Below are 16,499 nucleotides of genomic sequence, written 5' to 3' on the forward strand. Positions count from 1 at the left end.
CCAAAGGGTATTATGTACGATAATGTGTTATTCTTTATTAGCGATGCTGCCCCTTATATGGTCAAAGCTGGACAAGCATTATCTGTTGTATATCCTAAATTGACTCATTTTACTTGTGTGGCGCATGCATTTCATCGTGTGGCAGAAGTGGTCAGAGACAATTTCCCTAAAGTAGATTTGTTGATTTCATCAGTGAAAAAAGTATTTCTCAAAGCTCCCAGTAGAGTTAACGTGTTGAAAGAAATGTATCCTGAAATTCCATTGCCACCAAAGCCAATTTTAACTAGATGGGGTACATGGCTAGAAGCAGTTGAATATTATGCCGAACATATAGACTCTATTAACAATGTTCTCCTTGCATTGGACTCTGAAGATGCAGTCTCAATTGATACTGCGAAAACAGTTACCTGTGACATAAGTGTGAAGAATGACTTAGCTCACATTCAGCATACATTTTCATGCATCATAAAAACGCTCAAAAGTCTCCAAAATAGGCACCTTTCACTATCTGAAAGTTTTGAAATTATAAATAGTACTGTGGAACAACTGAATCGTGGTAGAGGTAAAGTTGCAGATGCAGTAAGAGCTAAGGTGGACACTGTACTTTCAAAAAACCCTGGATATGAAGAACTACAAAAGGTTGTTGCTGTGATGAGTGGTGAATCAACAGTGAAGATTAACTTGGACTTATCCCCAGCAGACATTGTGAAATTGAATTATGTACCAGTTACTTCTTGTGACGTCGAACGCTCTTTTAGTCAGTATAAATCTATCCTCAGAGACAATAGAAGAAGATTCACTTTTCAGCACTTGAAAGAAATGTTTGTAACCTATTGTTATGGTAACAGACAATAAAAATTGTGTTTTGTTGAAACTACATTGGAAGATAAGGTACGTCCATTATATTTTTTGTTTAGTTTGATTAAAATGTACCAATATTTAACGTACATAGTCATTTTTTTATAATTTTAAGTCCATATTTAATTCCATATTTTGGTAAAAATCCATATTTAATTCCATATTTTGGTAAAAATAACTACATATATATTTACATATTTCATATATTTTTAGTCCATATAAATCCGTTCCCTGCTAATAAAGCATAGCCTACGTCCTGTATCATTATTGTACTTGATCTGCAGGACGAAATAAATAAATAAGTAAATAAATAAATAAAAGTAAATCAATTAAATAAATAAATATGTCGCTAATATTAATTATTATTCACTGCCACGATCACGACGGAAGTGGAGATCACATGCGTCATTGCTGCATAAGAATAATGCAAGATATTTCTATTGTCTGACAGTTCTTCATGTTTCATCTGGCTATTGCGTATGTCACTCGCCACTGAAAACTCTCTATTATTCTGTATAATTTCCTATAAATTCCTTAAAATGTAAATTATTGAATTTAGTAATTGAGATGTTGGCACTAACCGTCATGGTACACATCCATGCTAAACATCAAGTTAATATTTTGATAACTTTCAGAGAAATGGTTGTTTTGGATTACGTTTAACACATTTTCTGTGCCTTTTGGTATTTCAGTGCCTTTCAATGAACTGTTTTTATCACTTTTATGTTTATTTTACACAATTTATATGTAAAGTTGCGTACATTAATAGTGAAAATATCAGTTCAATACTCAACTATGTCTTGCACACGCTCGTGCGTCATACCAGACATTTTACCTACAATCAGCTACAAAGATGTAGTTATTTAAATAATAAGACTAGTAACAGAACAGCACTAATTGATAACAGTACTCACTTAAGACTGCGTCCCGGCTTCGACTTAATAGAACGAGAGGATAGAAGATGCATAATTATTTTATATACGAACATACCTATATCTGATATGTGACGTCGAATCAGGCAACTTCATTCGAGTTTAGGCCTATAGGTAGTTGAATTACGAAGCTTAACTATTGTTCATATAGAAATGTATTAACTTTTCAACTTCTCACGGGACAAAAACGTAATATCTTTCATGGGTGTTACTGGTACTTAACAACTCCAGCAAAGGTTTTTTAAGGTCTTCCATGAATAACTGTAGTTACCAACACTGATTGTATGTAATTATTCGCTGTAAAAATGATAACCACACGTGGAAAAAATGTCGACGATTTTCAAAAGAATTTTGCCATTTTAAAATGCTTTTGCACAACTTGTACTTATCTATTCTTATAGGTCTACTTTAAGAATAAGTTTATATGTAGCCTACCGGTACGTTAAATAAACCATAATGTACATTTTTGGCTAATTTGCAGATAATGCCTTAAAATATCATGGAAGAATAAACTGACTGCTATCCTACTTTATACTTCGTTGTTACTGAAATTATAATTAATTTTATGCCGTTGTTGTCATATGGATACTATTATGCGGAAACAAAGAGGAAGGCAGAAAATAGGCGAGATTGAAGGATGCTGGGTTTGCAGTGGAGACCTACCCTTGAGCAGAACACTATGTATGAATTAATGTTGTCATAGTGCAACATATGAAAAAAGTGATTTTAGTCCTTAACAGAAGTATGCATTAATAAAATTGAAGTCCTTCAGGCTGAATTTTCTTGGACATCATTAATTTGTATAACATTATGATTTTCTGACTCGGGTGTCTGTTCTATATTTGAATATTTATTTTATTGAATACACACGAAGTTATCTGGTCATTTAACTTCGGTTAGGTTATAAGAAGGATTATAAATATATAATATAATCGATAACTGCTATCGTTTCAGAAACGTCGAACAAATACTGCTATCGAATAGATAATTGATAAGATATCTGACGTTCCATAATCCGGCCAAAAGGGAAGATAATTTAATACAACGATCAGGATTATGATTAAATTGTGAAATTGAACCAGGAAATGCTGAAATGCTCCGAGAAAACATGCTCCAACACCGTCTTTCCCCATCACAATTTCACAAGCACCATGTTAATGACTGAATATACACAGCACCATATAACAGAACATAAATGCACTACATTATCGCCGTCAGTAGCGGAGCTCTTAAGAAGTTTTGAGGCTTAGCCTACTCAAGAATTTCAGTTATATCTAGTAACAGTGTAAGTTCGTAATAACGATGTTTCATAACACTTGGTTATACTTCGATCCTTCCATGTATTAAATTCACTGAGGATGCACAGTTCAGTGTGATAGGCTTGTGGCAAAAGCCTCGTAGCGACGCGACGACCTCACAGTCAGACAGCGGCACTCGCAAGCTTGAGGGAAGGTCGGGGCAGGGTTGCAAGATAAAGGAAATGCAACCGTCGTACCAACTTATGGAAATTGTCGTACTTCAGCATAAAACTATCGTACATTTCTCACCTTCCTAATATACATACACACATAAATTCTGCCCAAGGGCAGGTCTTTCACTGAAAATCCTGCATTCTCCGATCTTTCCTATTTCCTGCCTTCCTCTTAGTCTCAGCGTATGATCCATTTATCTTAATGGGTATCATCTGATATCTTCTTCCGCTTCGAATTCTTTTGGGTTCACCATTTCTTCCAGTGCATCCTTCAGTAGGCAGTTTCTTCTCAGCCAGTGACCCAACCAATTCCTTTTCCTCTTCCTGATCAGTTTCAGCATCATTCTTTCCTCACCCACTCTTTACAACTTTATTCTGTCTGTCCATTTCACACACTCCATTCTTCTCCATATTCACATTTCAATTGCTTCTAGTCATTTCTCTTCACTTCGTCGTAAAGACCATGTTTCTGACACATACAATGCCACACTCTACACAAAGCACTTCACTAATATCTTTCTTAGTTATTTTTTCAAGAAGCCTACTACCCGATTATTTTTTCCGACCTGCCGTTAAAATTTCCTGCAATTATTATTTCTCTTGTATTTCCAATCTCAGCGGTAATTTTATTTGACGATAAGGTTCATGTTTGAAAATTTTCACCTTACTGACAAGCAAACATTCTGATGATGGCAGATAAACAAAGTTATTTTTTTTCTTCCACCATGTTAATAATGTCAAAAGAAGTGCTCATACAAATTTAACCACTCGACCGCAATTACGAGAATGTCCAGAAAGTGATTTTCCCTGGGTTCGTTTACAGAAAAAAAGCACAAACTACATGGATAGATTTATTGAAACAGATAAGGCAAACTCGGCTAATTTCGCAGTATTAAGGTTTTCTGTGTATAGTTATATTCAGAAATACTTAAAAATATTTCCTTCATGCGGCAGTTAATCACTAGACATCATTTTATTGGTTGGTTTAAAAATTTTATTTTTAAGTGTATCTCAACAGGGAAATATCTCCATCTAAAACATCAGATGATATGTGTGTGTTTCAGGAACTCGTGTAACTTCGCAGTACTGCTTGGACAATTTCGCAGTAACACTTTTGGAATTTTCAAGAATACTCTTTTTAGTTCAAAACATGTTTTAATGTAATCTAAACATCAGTACATGTTACACACATTAACAAACTAGGCAATAAATGTAGAACAATTGGGCTTCAATTATTAACACTAATAACAGGAAAAGGCTTGCATATTAATTTTAAATTAATAAATTGATCTAACACATATCTGCATTAAGCATTATGCCAAAGATAGAAAAATCATTATGAAATCTATTTAGGCATAATCCGAATCCACTTCCTCTAGCAAGGCAATTGTTTCTCTTTTCTCTGCCATTGTTTGAAGATGGACAGACTTTGCTCCTTTTGGAGAGACAATTTTGTTAGGTCTGTTTCATTTAAATTCCAAATGAGATTAGGCTTGTACTCGGTTCTGCTTTCTCATACACATTTCCTAGCACATCATAAAAATCGTTCAAATTCGAGCGAGTTGAGGCTGCTGCTCTATGGTAGGACAGATTTTCTGGCTGGCGCATAATTAGTCCATAGCGCTTTTTAAAGGAAGTTCGAATCTGCGTTCCACTCGAACTGCTCTGCCGGCAATTAGTGAAAACTAGTTAAGAAATTGAGTACCGGCAAAAGCATATTACGAACAAACTATATTAGATAAACGACAAGCAAGGGTTCAAATTAATCATAAGAATGTGGAGAATTCATTAATCATAGTGTGATATTTACAGTTCTGAATATTTCGACGACATAATGTCCAGAAACACAACACTGCAAATTCACTCACGATATCTCAGCAAACACACACCTACTAAAGCAGATAGTTCTGTAACTTTCGCCAGAATGCGTTGCAATGGGATCTTCCTGCATGAAACATCCCCGACAGGTTCTAACATTTATCTGTAATTTTTGTAAGCTGAAACGAACACGGACAACTCCGCAACTAATTAATATATGAGATCCTGCGAAATTAGGCGTACTGCTAAATTTCCCAAGTTTTCCTTACAATAATTGTTGCGCTATTTGAGCGTATTCCGAATCTCACCGGTGAGCAATCCGATGACATCACGGTGTTCCGAATTCCACTGATGACGTCATTGATGCTCCACCGGTGTCGCACCGGTGCCATCAACTTGCAGAAGTGGTGGCAGTCTCCATCAGCCGCCATCAGTGAATCTGATTGGTTCTTATATAGGGCGGGAATTAGCAGACGAATGACATCGTGCACTGTTGTGTCATGGCGGTGTGTTCTGCTTTAGTTCTGCTGTATTGTTTGTAATGACCACAACGAAAAAATAATATGTTAATGGCTTATGAGCGAACATGTCAACGGACCAGTTATTACTACCGATTCAAGAAATAAGTTGTTTATGATCTCTTTTCTTTGAACGAGATGGCAGTACGGAAATTTCGCAAAATTTTGCTAGCGTAGCACAGATAACCACTTACACAGTCGCCATGACAGCATCGATCCTTCCAGCAGTTTTGTTCCTTATTTCGTTGCAACGTGACGTCATTGATGCCACCGAACTGGTGAGTTCGGAATACGCTGTTTGTCAACATATCTCCCACTGGAATTGAGACATTTGTCACACCATGTGATCAATTTTTATATCCTTGTGTCTCAATTCCGGTCCGGAATATGTTGAAAAATAGCTCAACAATTGCTATGTCTGTTTCAAAAAATTTTTCCAATGAAATTGTGTTCTCTTTCTCTTAACAGCTCATAACGAACTTATTTTTTTACGGCCCTCGTAATTGCGCTCTAGCAGGGTTGCCAGATTGGTATAACTAAAAGTAGCGAAAGCTCGCTGGAAAAGTAGCCAAAATTCAGAAAAAGTAGCCCAATATGAATGGCAAATTTATATTTCGCGGATTATATGTTTAATTGAATCGGAATGTTTTTTTTTTCAAGTCTCCTTTATGAGCACTAATTTGAACTTCATAAACTTTACAATCTGCTTTATTGCTGTCGTCTTTCACATCCTGAAGCCAGTTTGAGAATGAAGTACCATTTAACCACTGCCTATTAAACGTTTTGGTATACTTCTTCCACTTTCCCATTTTCAGTATTACAGAACGAAATAATAAATATTTCCATTTTCAGTATAATCACAAAACAAAATAAATGTATAAAAAGTTATTCACTATCACAATTTAAAAATGTTACTGTATATCACTTCAATAACAAACACAGATCTCTTAAAATTATTTCACTATAGAACTCAGAATTGAATAATTAGCCTACATTATAATTAGGATACAAGAAAGTAAAAAAAAAAAAAATAATTTTCTAATATAACTTAAAAACTGTATATCACTTTTACAAAAGATCCTAGTTCCTAATTTAAGATTATTGTAATAAACTACAACGGCATTCACAAAAATACTAACGCTTGAATTGGAGGAAAAACAGCAACTGATTATTATGTGCCTGCAGGCTGCACTTCGCCACTGCATTTCTGCTGGCACTGGTCACGGTAAAACGAGAAAATCCCCTTACACTGGCTTGGTCATGTGACATGTACAATAAATATATATTTCGCATAGGTACGTCGTTTCTCGTGGTTAAGGTGGTGATGGAATAAAGCGAGACGTACGCTGTAACAGGTTTTTTTCACGGAGAGGAAGACTGTTACTACACCTATTATTATTAATTTTCCACAAATTCAAATCAGAAAAAAATAGCCCAAAAATAGCCCCGAAAATTTTTGAGTAGCCCAAAAAGTCGCAAGTAGCCCAGTGGTAAAAATCAATAGCCAATTAAAATTTTAAGTATCCCAATTGGCTACTTGTAGCCCAATCTGGCAACCCTGCGCTCTAGTGGCAAAATTTGTATAAGCAGTTCTTTTGACATTATTAACATGGCGAAAGAAAAAAAAATAACTTTATCTGCCCTCATCAGAATGTTTGCTTGTGAGTTGTAAATGAATATTGTTTGTTACTCTTATCTGTGCACGATGGAAGTGTGCCAAGATACACGTCATACGGAGATAGTTTCATTCATAAGTGGAAGTTTTCGTGCTCAGTTCTCGTGATCAACACACACAACAAAGAAACAGTTATCATATAAACCAAACAGGGGATTACTGGAGAATACGATACAACCGCATTACAACGAACTGATGACGTGAGAAAATATGACAATGACGTAATATTTTCGCCAACGAAACATACTACGAGACCACACGAGGTAAATATGGGTAGGGGTTCCTGATTTCATTTTTTTATTTGTTTTTTCTAGGATTCTTATAAACTTGTTATTTTTTATTAACTCTGCAATTTTATTATCTTTTAAATTTTAATGTCACCATAATTCACTGACACTAGACTTCTCTGCCAATCTACCTATTGTCTTAGTCCTATGAATTCGAGATAATTTGAAAATTATTGGCCTCTCTGGAGAAAATCGAACCGGATTTACAGTCGACAGTAGCTTCTATGTACCTCATGCTTTACCCGATTTATTATAATACATCCTACACAAGAATATAACTTCATAATATGTCGAAGATGTTTAGGTAAAGGACTCGATCATTTTTTAAATGTCAATTTTTTTGTGCTTTAATTAGTGTAAATAGTTAAAATGTAATATAATTACAAAACGTGAAGTTATGTTTTTTGACAATTATGTTTACATTCCTTCATATAAAGCAACTAATAATAATATGTTAAAATTTAGTTATAGCTGTTTCTGAAAAAAAATTCTTTTGTGAGATAAGCCCTTTTACCTGAACACCATCGATATTACACACATTAATTTAACTTCTTTATTATGATTGGTTGAAAAGTAATCTTTGATGGACACAAGTTCATCACATATGAAATCTTTGTCTAGATAAACGGATCTTGGTACTCTCATTTTATCGTTCATTTCAGTTGTATAGTCATCTTCCAGAGGCATTCGTAATTTAATATAAACTCAGGAATTGACGATTATATTACAGGGTTCTGAAAATTTGTTCCAATTTAAACTACTGTGAGAAACGTGGAATCATTTTAATCTCTTCTTAAGGGGAGAATGTAGGTATGTTTATTATAAAATAAACTATTTCTAACATTATAATCTGAAAAATCCAAGGATGATTAAAAACATTCTTGTCTACTAGTGTGCAAAACTGCATGATTCTACCTTACATTCAGAGAAAAAGATACATAAAGTGCACCTATTTAACATGTTGGAGATAGGAACCTACCGATACCTACATACTCCCCTTCATATATCTGAGAGAAAGGAAAACTTACGTCGCTAGTGACGTAATTCTTTTATGATTCATCCGGAGACATGTAAAAAAAAATATATTAACTTACTAATGAAGAAACTACTTACTATTTTCTTGTACTGTAGCAACAGCAAGAGCAGCGATACGTAGTAGTAGTTAACGACGAAAGTCAACGCGGGCGAGAAATGTCCGGAATAATTTTCCCTCTCGAGACAGAGTTCTTTCATATGCCGTAACTCTGCGACAGGACCTTCCGGTTGTACTTATCTCCTAGAGCAGCGGTTCCCAACCCTTTTCGACTCGCGAACCCCTTCCACAACGATCTGAGTTAGGTGAACCACTGACTTTTAAATATACATACAGTAGATATGCATAAAATATCATTCCAAGCAAAAGGTTTAATAACCTTAAATTAAATTAACCCTTAACGGTTAAAATCTATAGTTACTCTAGTTACGACTTAAAAGTTACACAACATGTAGGCCTAGTTGCAATAATAAATATAAGTTTTCATTGTAATTACTCACCTCTTCCTTGGAATTCAGTGAGGTTAGGCCTGCTTTCCATGGCACAGAGCTTTGAAGTCAGGAACCATAAAAGTTAAATAAAGTCTCAAATCACTTTCAGCACAAAGTCTGTTTCTGTATTTATTTTTTAAATAACCATATCGATGGCTGAGAACCGGACTGTTCTAAGTCCAACTTTTTTTTAAGAAAGAAATCTGTGTTTCACTTCTTGTCCGCATATATGAATCGAACAAAATTGTAAATATTTCTCTTCATAAGTTACTATGAAGCTATTCCAAATTGTTTCATGAAGCTTTGAATGTCAGGAGCTTAAAATAGCTCTCCTGAAAAAAGAAAATAGTAAAATGGACTTCGGACAGTCTGGTTCTGAGCCATCGATATGAAGAAAACGACTTTTCGCACAAATATGTGGATGAAAAGGGTAATAAAGCCGTTATGGCTTTATTCGCTAACACTGGGAATTCCTTTAAACTCAACCAAAAACCAATTAATGACAAAGATTTATAACTTTTCGGTAACTGAAAATCAGTGGAAATTTCAAGAAGCTGCTCTTTTTCATCTACGCTTAATGTAGATTCTAAAATTGTTGACTCTTCGAAGGGATTGCGAATCCAATTGTTATTATTGGACATAGCAGAGAAATATTCTCTGAAGGTTTTTCAAAGTTCCTTCAAATATTCTTTAACCATGTTCTTGACATTTTCGTCCAAAGAAAGATGATTTTCCACCAGGAAGTCGTGAAGGGTATCAAAGCACTCGGTTTGATTGCTATTGAAACACGTTTCCCAAAAATTAAGTTTTTTTTTAATGATTGATTCGATACGGGCTTGCGCAATATAAACGTTTATATTTGACCCCTGGAGAGATAAGTTTAAACTGTTAATTTTTTAGAAAATGTCTGCCAAATAAGCTAAAGTCTGAAGCCAGATTTCATCTTCCATGCACTTTGCCTGGTGAAAGGCATGGCTAGTGAGAAAAACGTAAACTTCGTCTTTAAGCTCATACAGTCTGGAAATAGTTCTACCTCAAGATAGTCACCTAACTTCAGTGTGAGACAATGAACACTTATAAATGCTTCCCGTTTCCTCACAAAGCACTGCAAAGATGCGAGAATTTGTAGGGCGAGCCTTAATAAAATTAATTATTTTCACTGCATCGTCCAGCACACATTTCAGTCCATCGGGCATGCGTTTAGAAACAAGAGCCTGTCTATGAATGCAACAATGTGTCCAAGAAGCGTTCGGCGCTACCGATTTCACTTTGCAACAAACCCAGCATAACACCCTGTCATAGATTTCGCACCATCTGAACAAATGCCTACACAGCAAGTCCAGTCTATTGAATTTTCGCGAAAGTATTCGTCGGTTAACTTAAATATATCTCCTCTCGTAGTTCTCTCTTTTAAGGGTTTGCAGAATAGTAGCTCCTCTTCTACAGACTCCTCATTAATATAACGGACGAAAAGTAACAAAATGGCAAAATTGGCAACATCAGTCGATTCGTCAAGTTGAATCGCAAAAGAAGGACTGGCACGAACTCTTTCCAAAATTTCATTTTCGACATAATTTGCCATGTCTATAATCCGGCGGTTGATCGTATTGTCGGACAATGGTACCATGTTGACTTTTTTGTGAAAGATTCTCCAAGCATGCACTGTACTACATCATTTATACATGGTCGCACTAAATCTTCAGCTATTGAATGAGGTTTTGCAGTTTTAGCAATTCTGTAGCAAACGCGATAAGACGCTTCAAAGGCATTCTCATTGTCACTGTTTGCAGGGGATACAAAAGTAGTTAAATCATTTTTCCACTCGTTAGCTTTTCGTATAAAAAATCAGCAGATTTGTTTACGTGGGTGGGGTGTTTAATTTCTAAATGGCGTTTAAGTAGAGAAGGTTTCAGACTACTGTTAGCAAGAATGTCGCCACAAACAACACACTGTGGTCTTGAACAGTCCTTGTCACCTATATATGAAAATCCAAACCTAATGTAATTATTATCACCGTACTTTCTTTTCTTTACACACGGTTCACTTTTGTCGGATTGACAAACATCACTAGAAGCTGAATGACCTGTTGACACAACACTAACTTGCGATTTTGTTAAACCCTGTTTCCCTTTCAAACTTCCACTTTTCAACCAGTTATCCATTTTAATGTGAACGGAAACTATTCTGATACACAACTGACAACTTATTGCATTTGCCACAAGGAAAGAAGAAGTAGACTATTGTTGAAAATACAAAATGAAATATAAGTTTGTTGAAATTCCGCATTAACATTTAGAATCAAAGGCCTGACTGCCAAGTAACCGTTCCTTAGTCGGGTCGCGGTACTGTTGTTAGTATTGTTAGAACACAAAGAAGCTGGCAGACTAAATTTCCATTGTAGCGAAATCAAATGCATTCCTCACGTTGTTACATAACTGTAAATCAGGCATTCGCGGTAAATATTAATTTATTGTGGAAATAATGTGATAAATTCCCGATGTTACACATACTGTATGTAACAAGGGGCATTATAGGGTTAATAATAATAATAATAATAATAATAATAATAATAATAATAATAATATTATTATTATTATTATTATTATTATGACAATGCCGCAGAAATGAAGGAAACAATAATAGCCCTAACTTCGAAACCCACCATTACGAGAAGTTTTGGCGAACCCCTTGAAATATTTTGCGAATCCCCTGGGGTTCGCGAACCACAGGTTGGGAAACGATGTCCTAGAGCAGCGTTTCTAAAACTTTTTTGAAGTGGGGAGCACTTTTTTAAATCGGAACAGTTCCGTGGACCACCTCACTTGTTCCCTTCGAAAGCAAATTTATAATTTTTGTAGCATATTTTAATACCATTATACTTATATTTTAAATAGAAATTAATTGAAATTAATAAAATTAAATTAATGTTATATTAGCATTAACTAATTAAGCTAATGTTAATAGAAGAAAATTAATTTTGTTTCTTTAATAATTCTAGGCTATTAGAGTTTGGATAATCTTTAACTTATTAACTCAAAAAGAAATAAATAAATTATGGTTCTCACATTAATGAGATGGATGAGCCTGCTGATTCTTACACAGTTATTCTATATTTGGATATATGCTGCTAGTTTAAGTCGGAGATCCTCACATACATCAAGTTGATTTCGGTACTTGTTTTTATTAGAGTTAGTGATGAAAACCCTTTCTCACACAGATTCGTAGAAGAAAACTGAATTATAATCTGTAAAGCACCATTGTACAATTCACTATATTCCCTTTCACTTGTGACGAGGTCCAGAAATTAACAATACTTTCCGCTTGGAATTTCATTTAAGTCCAGTCTCATTCGAGAGTTCAATTAACTGTTCTTTCACTCAATGAAAGTTTGTTAGTTTCAACATCGCAATGAAAGTGATCACGAACCCATGAAAATTCGTCATATTTGCTTGGAAAATAAGTTTCAAAATGTGACCTCAGAGTTGTAATATTGGTGTACGACGTACAGTACCTGACCATTTCAATGTGTAGACTGGGTGTCGGTAAAATTATTAAGAAAGTCATCAATACATCAAAAGGTTCGGTCCTCTGTTATGAATTTGGGTGGTTCCTGGCTGAGTTACAGGCGCGGCGCCAGATATGCAGGGAAATACCACATTCATAGTGCTTTAAATCCCTCTTTTGTTGTTGGCAGTAGAGTGGGAAGTCGGTAGACGGTTAGGGTAGGTCTAATAAATTTCATAAAATGTCAGTACTGGGAGAAAAAGTGAAAAGCGATTGCCATATGTCACTTCCAAACTCTGAGATTTTCAGCTATAGAGTGATACGCAATTCGTTTGAATTTTATTTTGTCTTCTCCATTTTTTTAAGGACCAAAGGGCAGACATCAAGGACCACAGGTGGTCCGCGGACCGTAGTTTGAGAAACGCTGTCCTAGAGGAAACTACGCTAAGGGTATTATTATTGGCTGGGCTGTGTTTGAACGCGTGAGCGTGGGAGTCAATGGCCGGAATGATATCTGCGATAGCAAAGAGGACGACACTGTTCCCTGTAAAACAGAACATGTTTAGTATAAAGGACTTTTATTTCAAAACTTTCCAGTCTAAATAACTAATTATTTAAATTGAATTCAATGTAAACAAAAAACACATCAATTTAGATATTGAGGGGGAAGTCTGAAACCAGTCTTAATTGGGTTTTGAATTTCAAATGGCACCTCTATATTTTTATACTTATATGTGAAAGAGCATTCAATTGTTTATACACCTCGTTAATTTGTTTTCGCATCTTTTGTTTTCTGTCGTCGCCTGGCAACCTGGATTGTTGTTATTGTTGATTATAGTTGAAGAGAATAAAGCTACAAAAACTTATTGAGCATATCATGTAATAGCTGTGTTTGTGTATTAAATTATTTTAAAATGGTTTATACACTACAAGAGAGAACATAAATCATCCTTATCGATTAAATTTAGAGAATTAAACAAAATAAGCTGTGTTTTCATCCTACAATCAGCTGATAATAAGAAATATACAGGTTGCCAGGCGACGATAGAAAACAAAAGATGCGAAAACTAATGAACGAGGTGTATAAATAATTAAATGCTCTTTCATATTTAAGTATAATAGTAATATGCGTTACAAGAGCGATATGTTGAAGTTTTCATGTTCGAGGAAAAGTTTGAAAAAGCGAAACATAGTTGAGCTTTTTTAATTTCCGAGAATTGAAAGAAAACATACCGCTCGTGTATCGTACATTATTTTGTGCGAAGATCGTTTATTACATACCTGAAAGAGGAATTTCTAATTACTTGCAATGAAATCTCCATCTTGGTTTCTGTTCAATGACGGAAAAACAAAAATATCTATCTTCAACATTGTTGCTTTAAAACGTTTTCTGCGTTTACTATACTCCAGCAGGCCGTGATATACGTCTGTCTTTTTTCTCCCAGTCTATAAATGCGAACTTAAAACAAACGGTAAGGTTATGTAATGATTTATTTTTCATTTTAATATTTTAACAATATTATTTATATAACATATTGCAATAATAACATCGGCATCTGGAATCTTGTTGATTTTTTCACGGCTTCCTTAATGTTACTTGCATCACGAATGGAGTAACTTTAGTGGAGTTGTAGAGTTTACTTAATTTTTGCAAATATTTAAAAACAATAATTAACAGTGCAATTTAGGTGAAATTGCAGTGGTAAGTTTCCAATTTATAATTATTACTATATTGAACGTCTCTAAAAATAATATGTTAAAAGCCTAAAGCAGTAAAATCAATATGTCACTTAAGCGGTAAGAAGAAGGAAATTGTTATGTGTGTTCGGTTGGGAATGCTGAATGTGGAATTTTAGACTTACTTCGGATTGGTTTTGTGCGGAAACAAAGCAAATACGCACGATCTCGCACAAAAATATAGGGGTGTCATTTGAATTCGAAGTGGGGGTGGCTGGGGGTTGGGAGTGAAATCTAAAATGCAATTAAGCCTGATTTCAGACTTCCCCCTCAATATCTAAATTGATGTGTTTTTTTTTGTTTAAATTGGATTCAATTTAAAGAATTAGTTATTTAGACTGGGAAGTTTTGAAATGAAAGCCCTGCACATTAGCAGTAACGTTGATGTAGTAATCTTATCAACTTTAGGGTTTTAGAGAAATAGATTAATTCTAATGGTATCCTTAGGGAGGTGTTTTAACTGGATTAATAAACTATTTTCCACACACTGGAACCAATGAATAATTGCTAGGCTATATCAGTTTTCAATTGCGGCCCTATGTAAATTTAATGTTTAGCCTGTATGATCATGGTGTTAATTGTTAGAAGCTACGACTGTGAACAACGTGCACACATATTAGGCCTACAAGGAAATAAAATATTCAGGCACATTTTTATTTTAACTGTGGAATGCATTGAATAACTATAACCAGATGAATATGTTCTGTAGCCTACATTATAAAGACTTAAATAGTGCTAGATATCTTACATGTTCGAGTCATTATTTAATATCTAACCAAAAGTATGCGAAATTAATAGTTATTTATTTAAATTGGAGTACGTAACAATTGTTGTAGTTTCAGTTCTTAAAAATTGTATGATGTTAAAACTTTCATGTCATGAGGGTCTATGAGCTCGTTGCTTTAAAGGTGCGTCTCACAATTTCATAGTTACATGAAGTACTATTTAGGGAGATGTGTGATGGCTTAAGATGTTTTAAATGTCGTAGCTTTTAAACCGACCTGCTATCCAATAATTACGAAGCTAAAAGCTCACATCTTGCATTGCCGCAGTTCTATCGTGTGGTTTGCGTAACTTTGAATCCTGCCTTGACATGGGAGAGTGTGACGATGACCCCCCGCAAGAGGAGCACGATGATCTTCTCAAGGATGGACATGGAGGACAAGGAGGAGACGGGCTGGACGTCTTCATTAGAACAGCCACGGGCATCAAGAAAATGCTGCCGTCCATATTCAACCTCAAAGTGGTGAGTGCAAAGAGAAATATCTGTAGTACGCAGTAGTACTCCCTTGTCAAACACGACGTACAGTTCGAAACATTGGGAATGAATGCGCCAATGTCTTTTAAATGGTTTTCGAATTGTTCCTATTCTAACAGAAGAGTAATTCATAGTCTACAGTGGACCCACGATTCATTTGAATCCATGTGGTATTTGTGGTGGATGAAGATGGCGTTGTTGGAGGCTTTCTCCGGGCATACCCGTTTCCCTTGACACCAACTCACAATTATCTATTAATCACCACAACACTGTCACGATGTACGAGTAGGTACTGTAATGCACCTCTACATGGAGTACCCGTGCCAGCGTTTATTTTAACAAAGTGATCTACAACATAATCCCTTGATTCCAAAGGGAGAATAGTTACAAAAATCAATGTTATTCATATCGGTATAGCCCTCATGAATTTACCCCGCCTGTGTTGATCTCAAATGTCTGATCCTAATTATACAAATGTTAAAAATGTTTAATGATTTACATTAATGTACTGAACTCTACATATATAGCTCTGACTAGTTTCTTGGATCACAACCCGTACAGGACTGAATAAGCTAGTTGGTTAGTTTAAAACTCATTATGAACTCATTATTTGATCGGTTTATAACTCATTAAAAACTGACTAGTTGGTTTAAAACTCGTTAAAGATTCACTAGAAGATTGGTTTAAAACTTATTCAAGACTGACTAGTTGGTTCTTTTAAACTCGTTTGAGATTCCCTAGTAGGTTGGTGTAAAACTCATTTGAGACTCCTTAATAGCACAGTCTAGTATAGCCTATACAGTCACGAAGCTTGAGTTGTGAGGGTGCTAGGAACAATAGACTGTGCCGATACTATTTCGCATTGTCTGTAATGAGGCGATATTAGCGATCCTATTGGTTAGCAACTATCTATGGAT

The 16,499-nt window shown here is 35.2% G+C and overlaps 1 protein-coding gene across 8 annotated transcripts in view; it reads left to right on the plus strand.

The window, feature by feature from the left end:
* CalpA (calpain A) overlaps positions 1-16,499 on the plus strand; it is a 560,472-nt gene that overhangs the window by 225,700 nt on the left and 318,273 nt on the right. For 2 of the 8 annotated variants that reach the window (XM_069812573.1, XM_069812572.1), the window contains exon 2: positions 15,377-15,570. The exons of the other annotated variants lie outside the window; for them this stretch is intronic. In XM_069812573.1, coding sequence (XP_069668674.1) covers positions 15,418-15,570 — 153 coding nt within the window. In that variant the 5' untranslated portion in view covers positions 15,377-15,417. The remainder of the gene's footprint in view (positions 1-15,376; positions 15,571-16,499) is intronic. 8 annotated transcript variants of the gene reach the window in all.

The sequence above is a fragment of the Periplaneta americana genome, chromosome 16 (genome assembly GCF_040183065.1).
Source record: "Periplaneta americana isolate PAMFEO1 chromosome 16, P.americana_PAMFEO1_priV1, whole genome shotgun sequence".
NCBI classification, from domain to species: Eukaryota; Metazoa; Arthropoda; class Insecta; order Blattodea; family Blattidae; genus Periplaneta; species Periplaneta americana.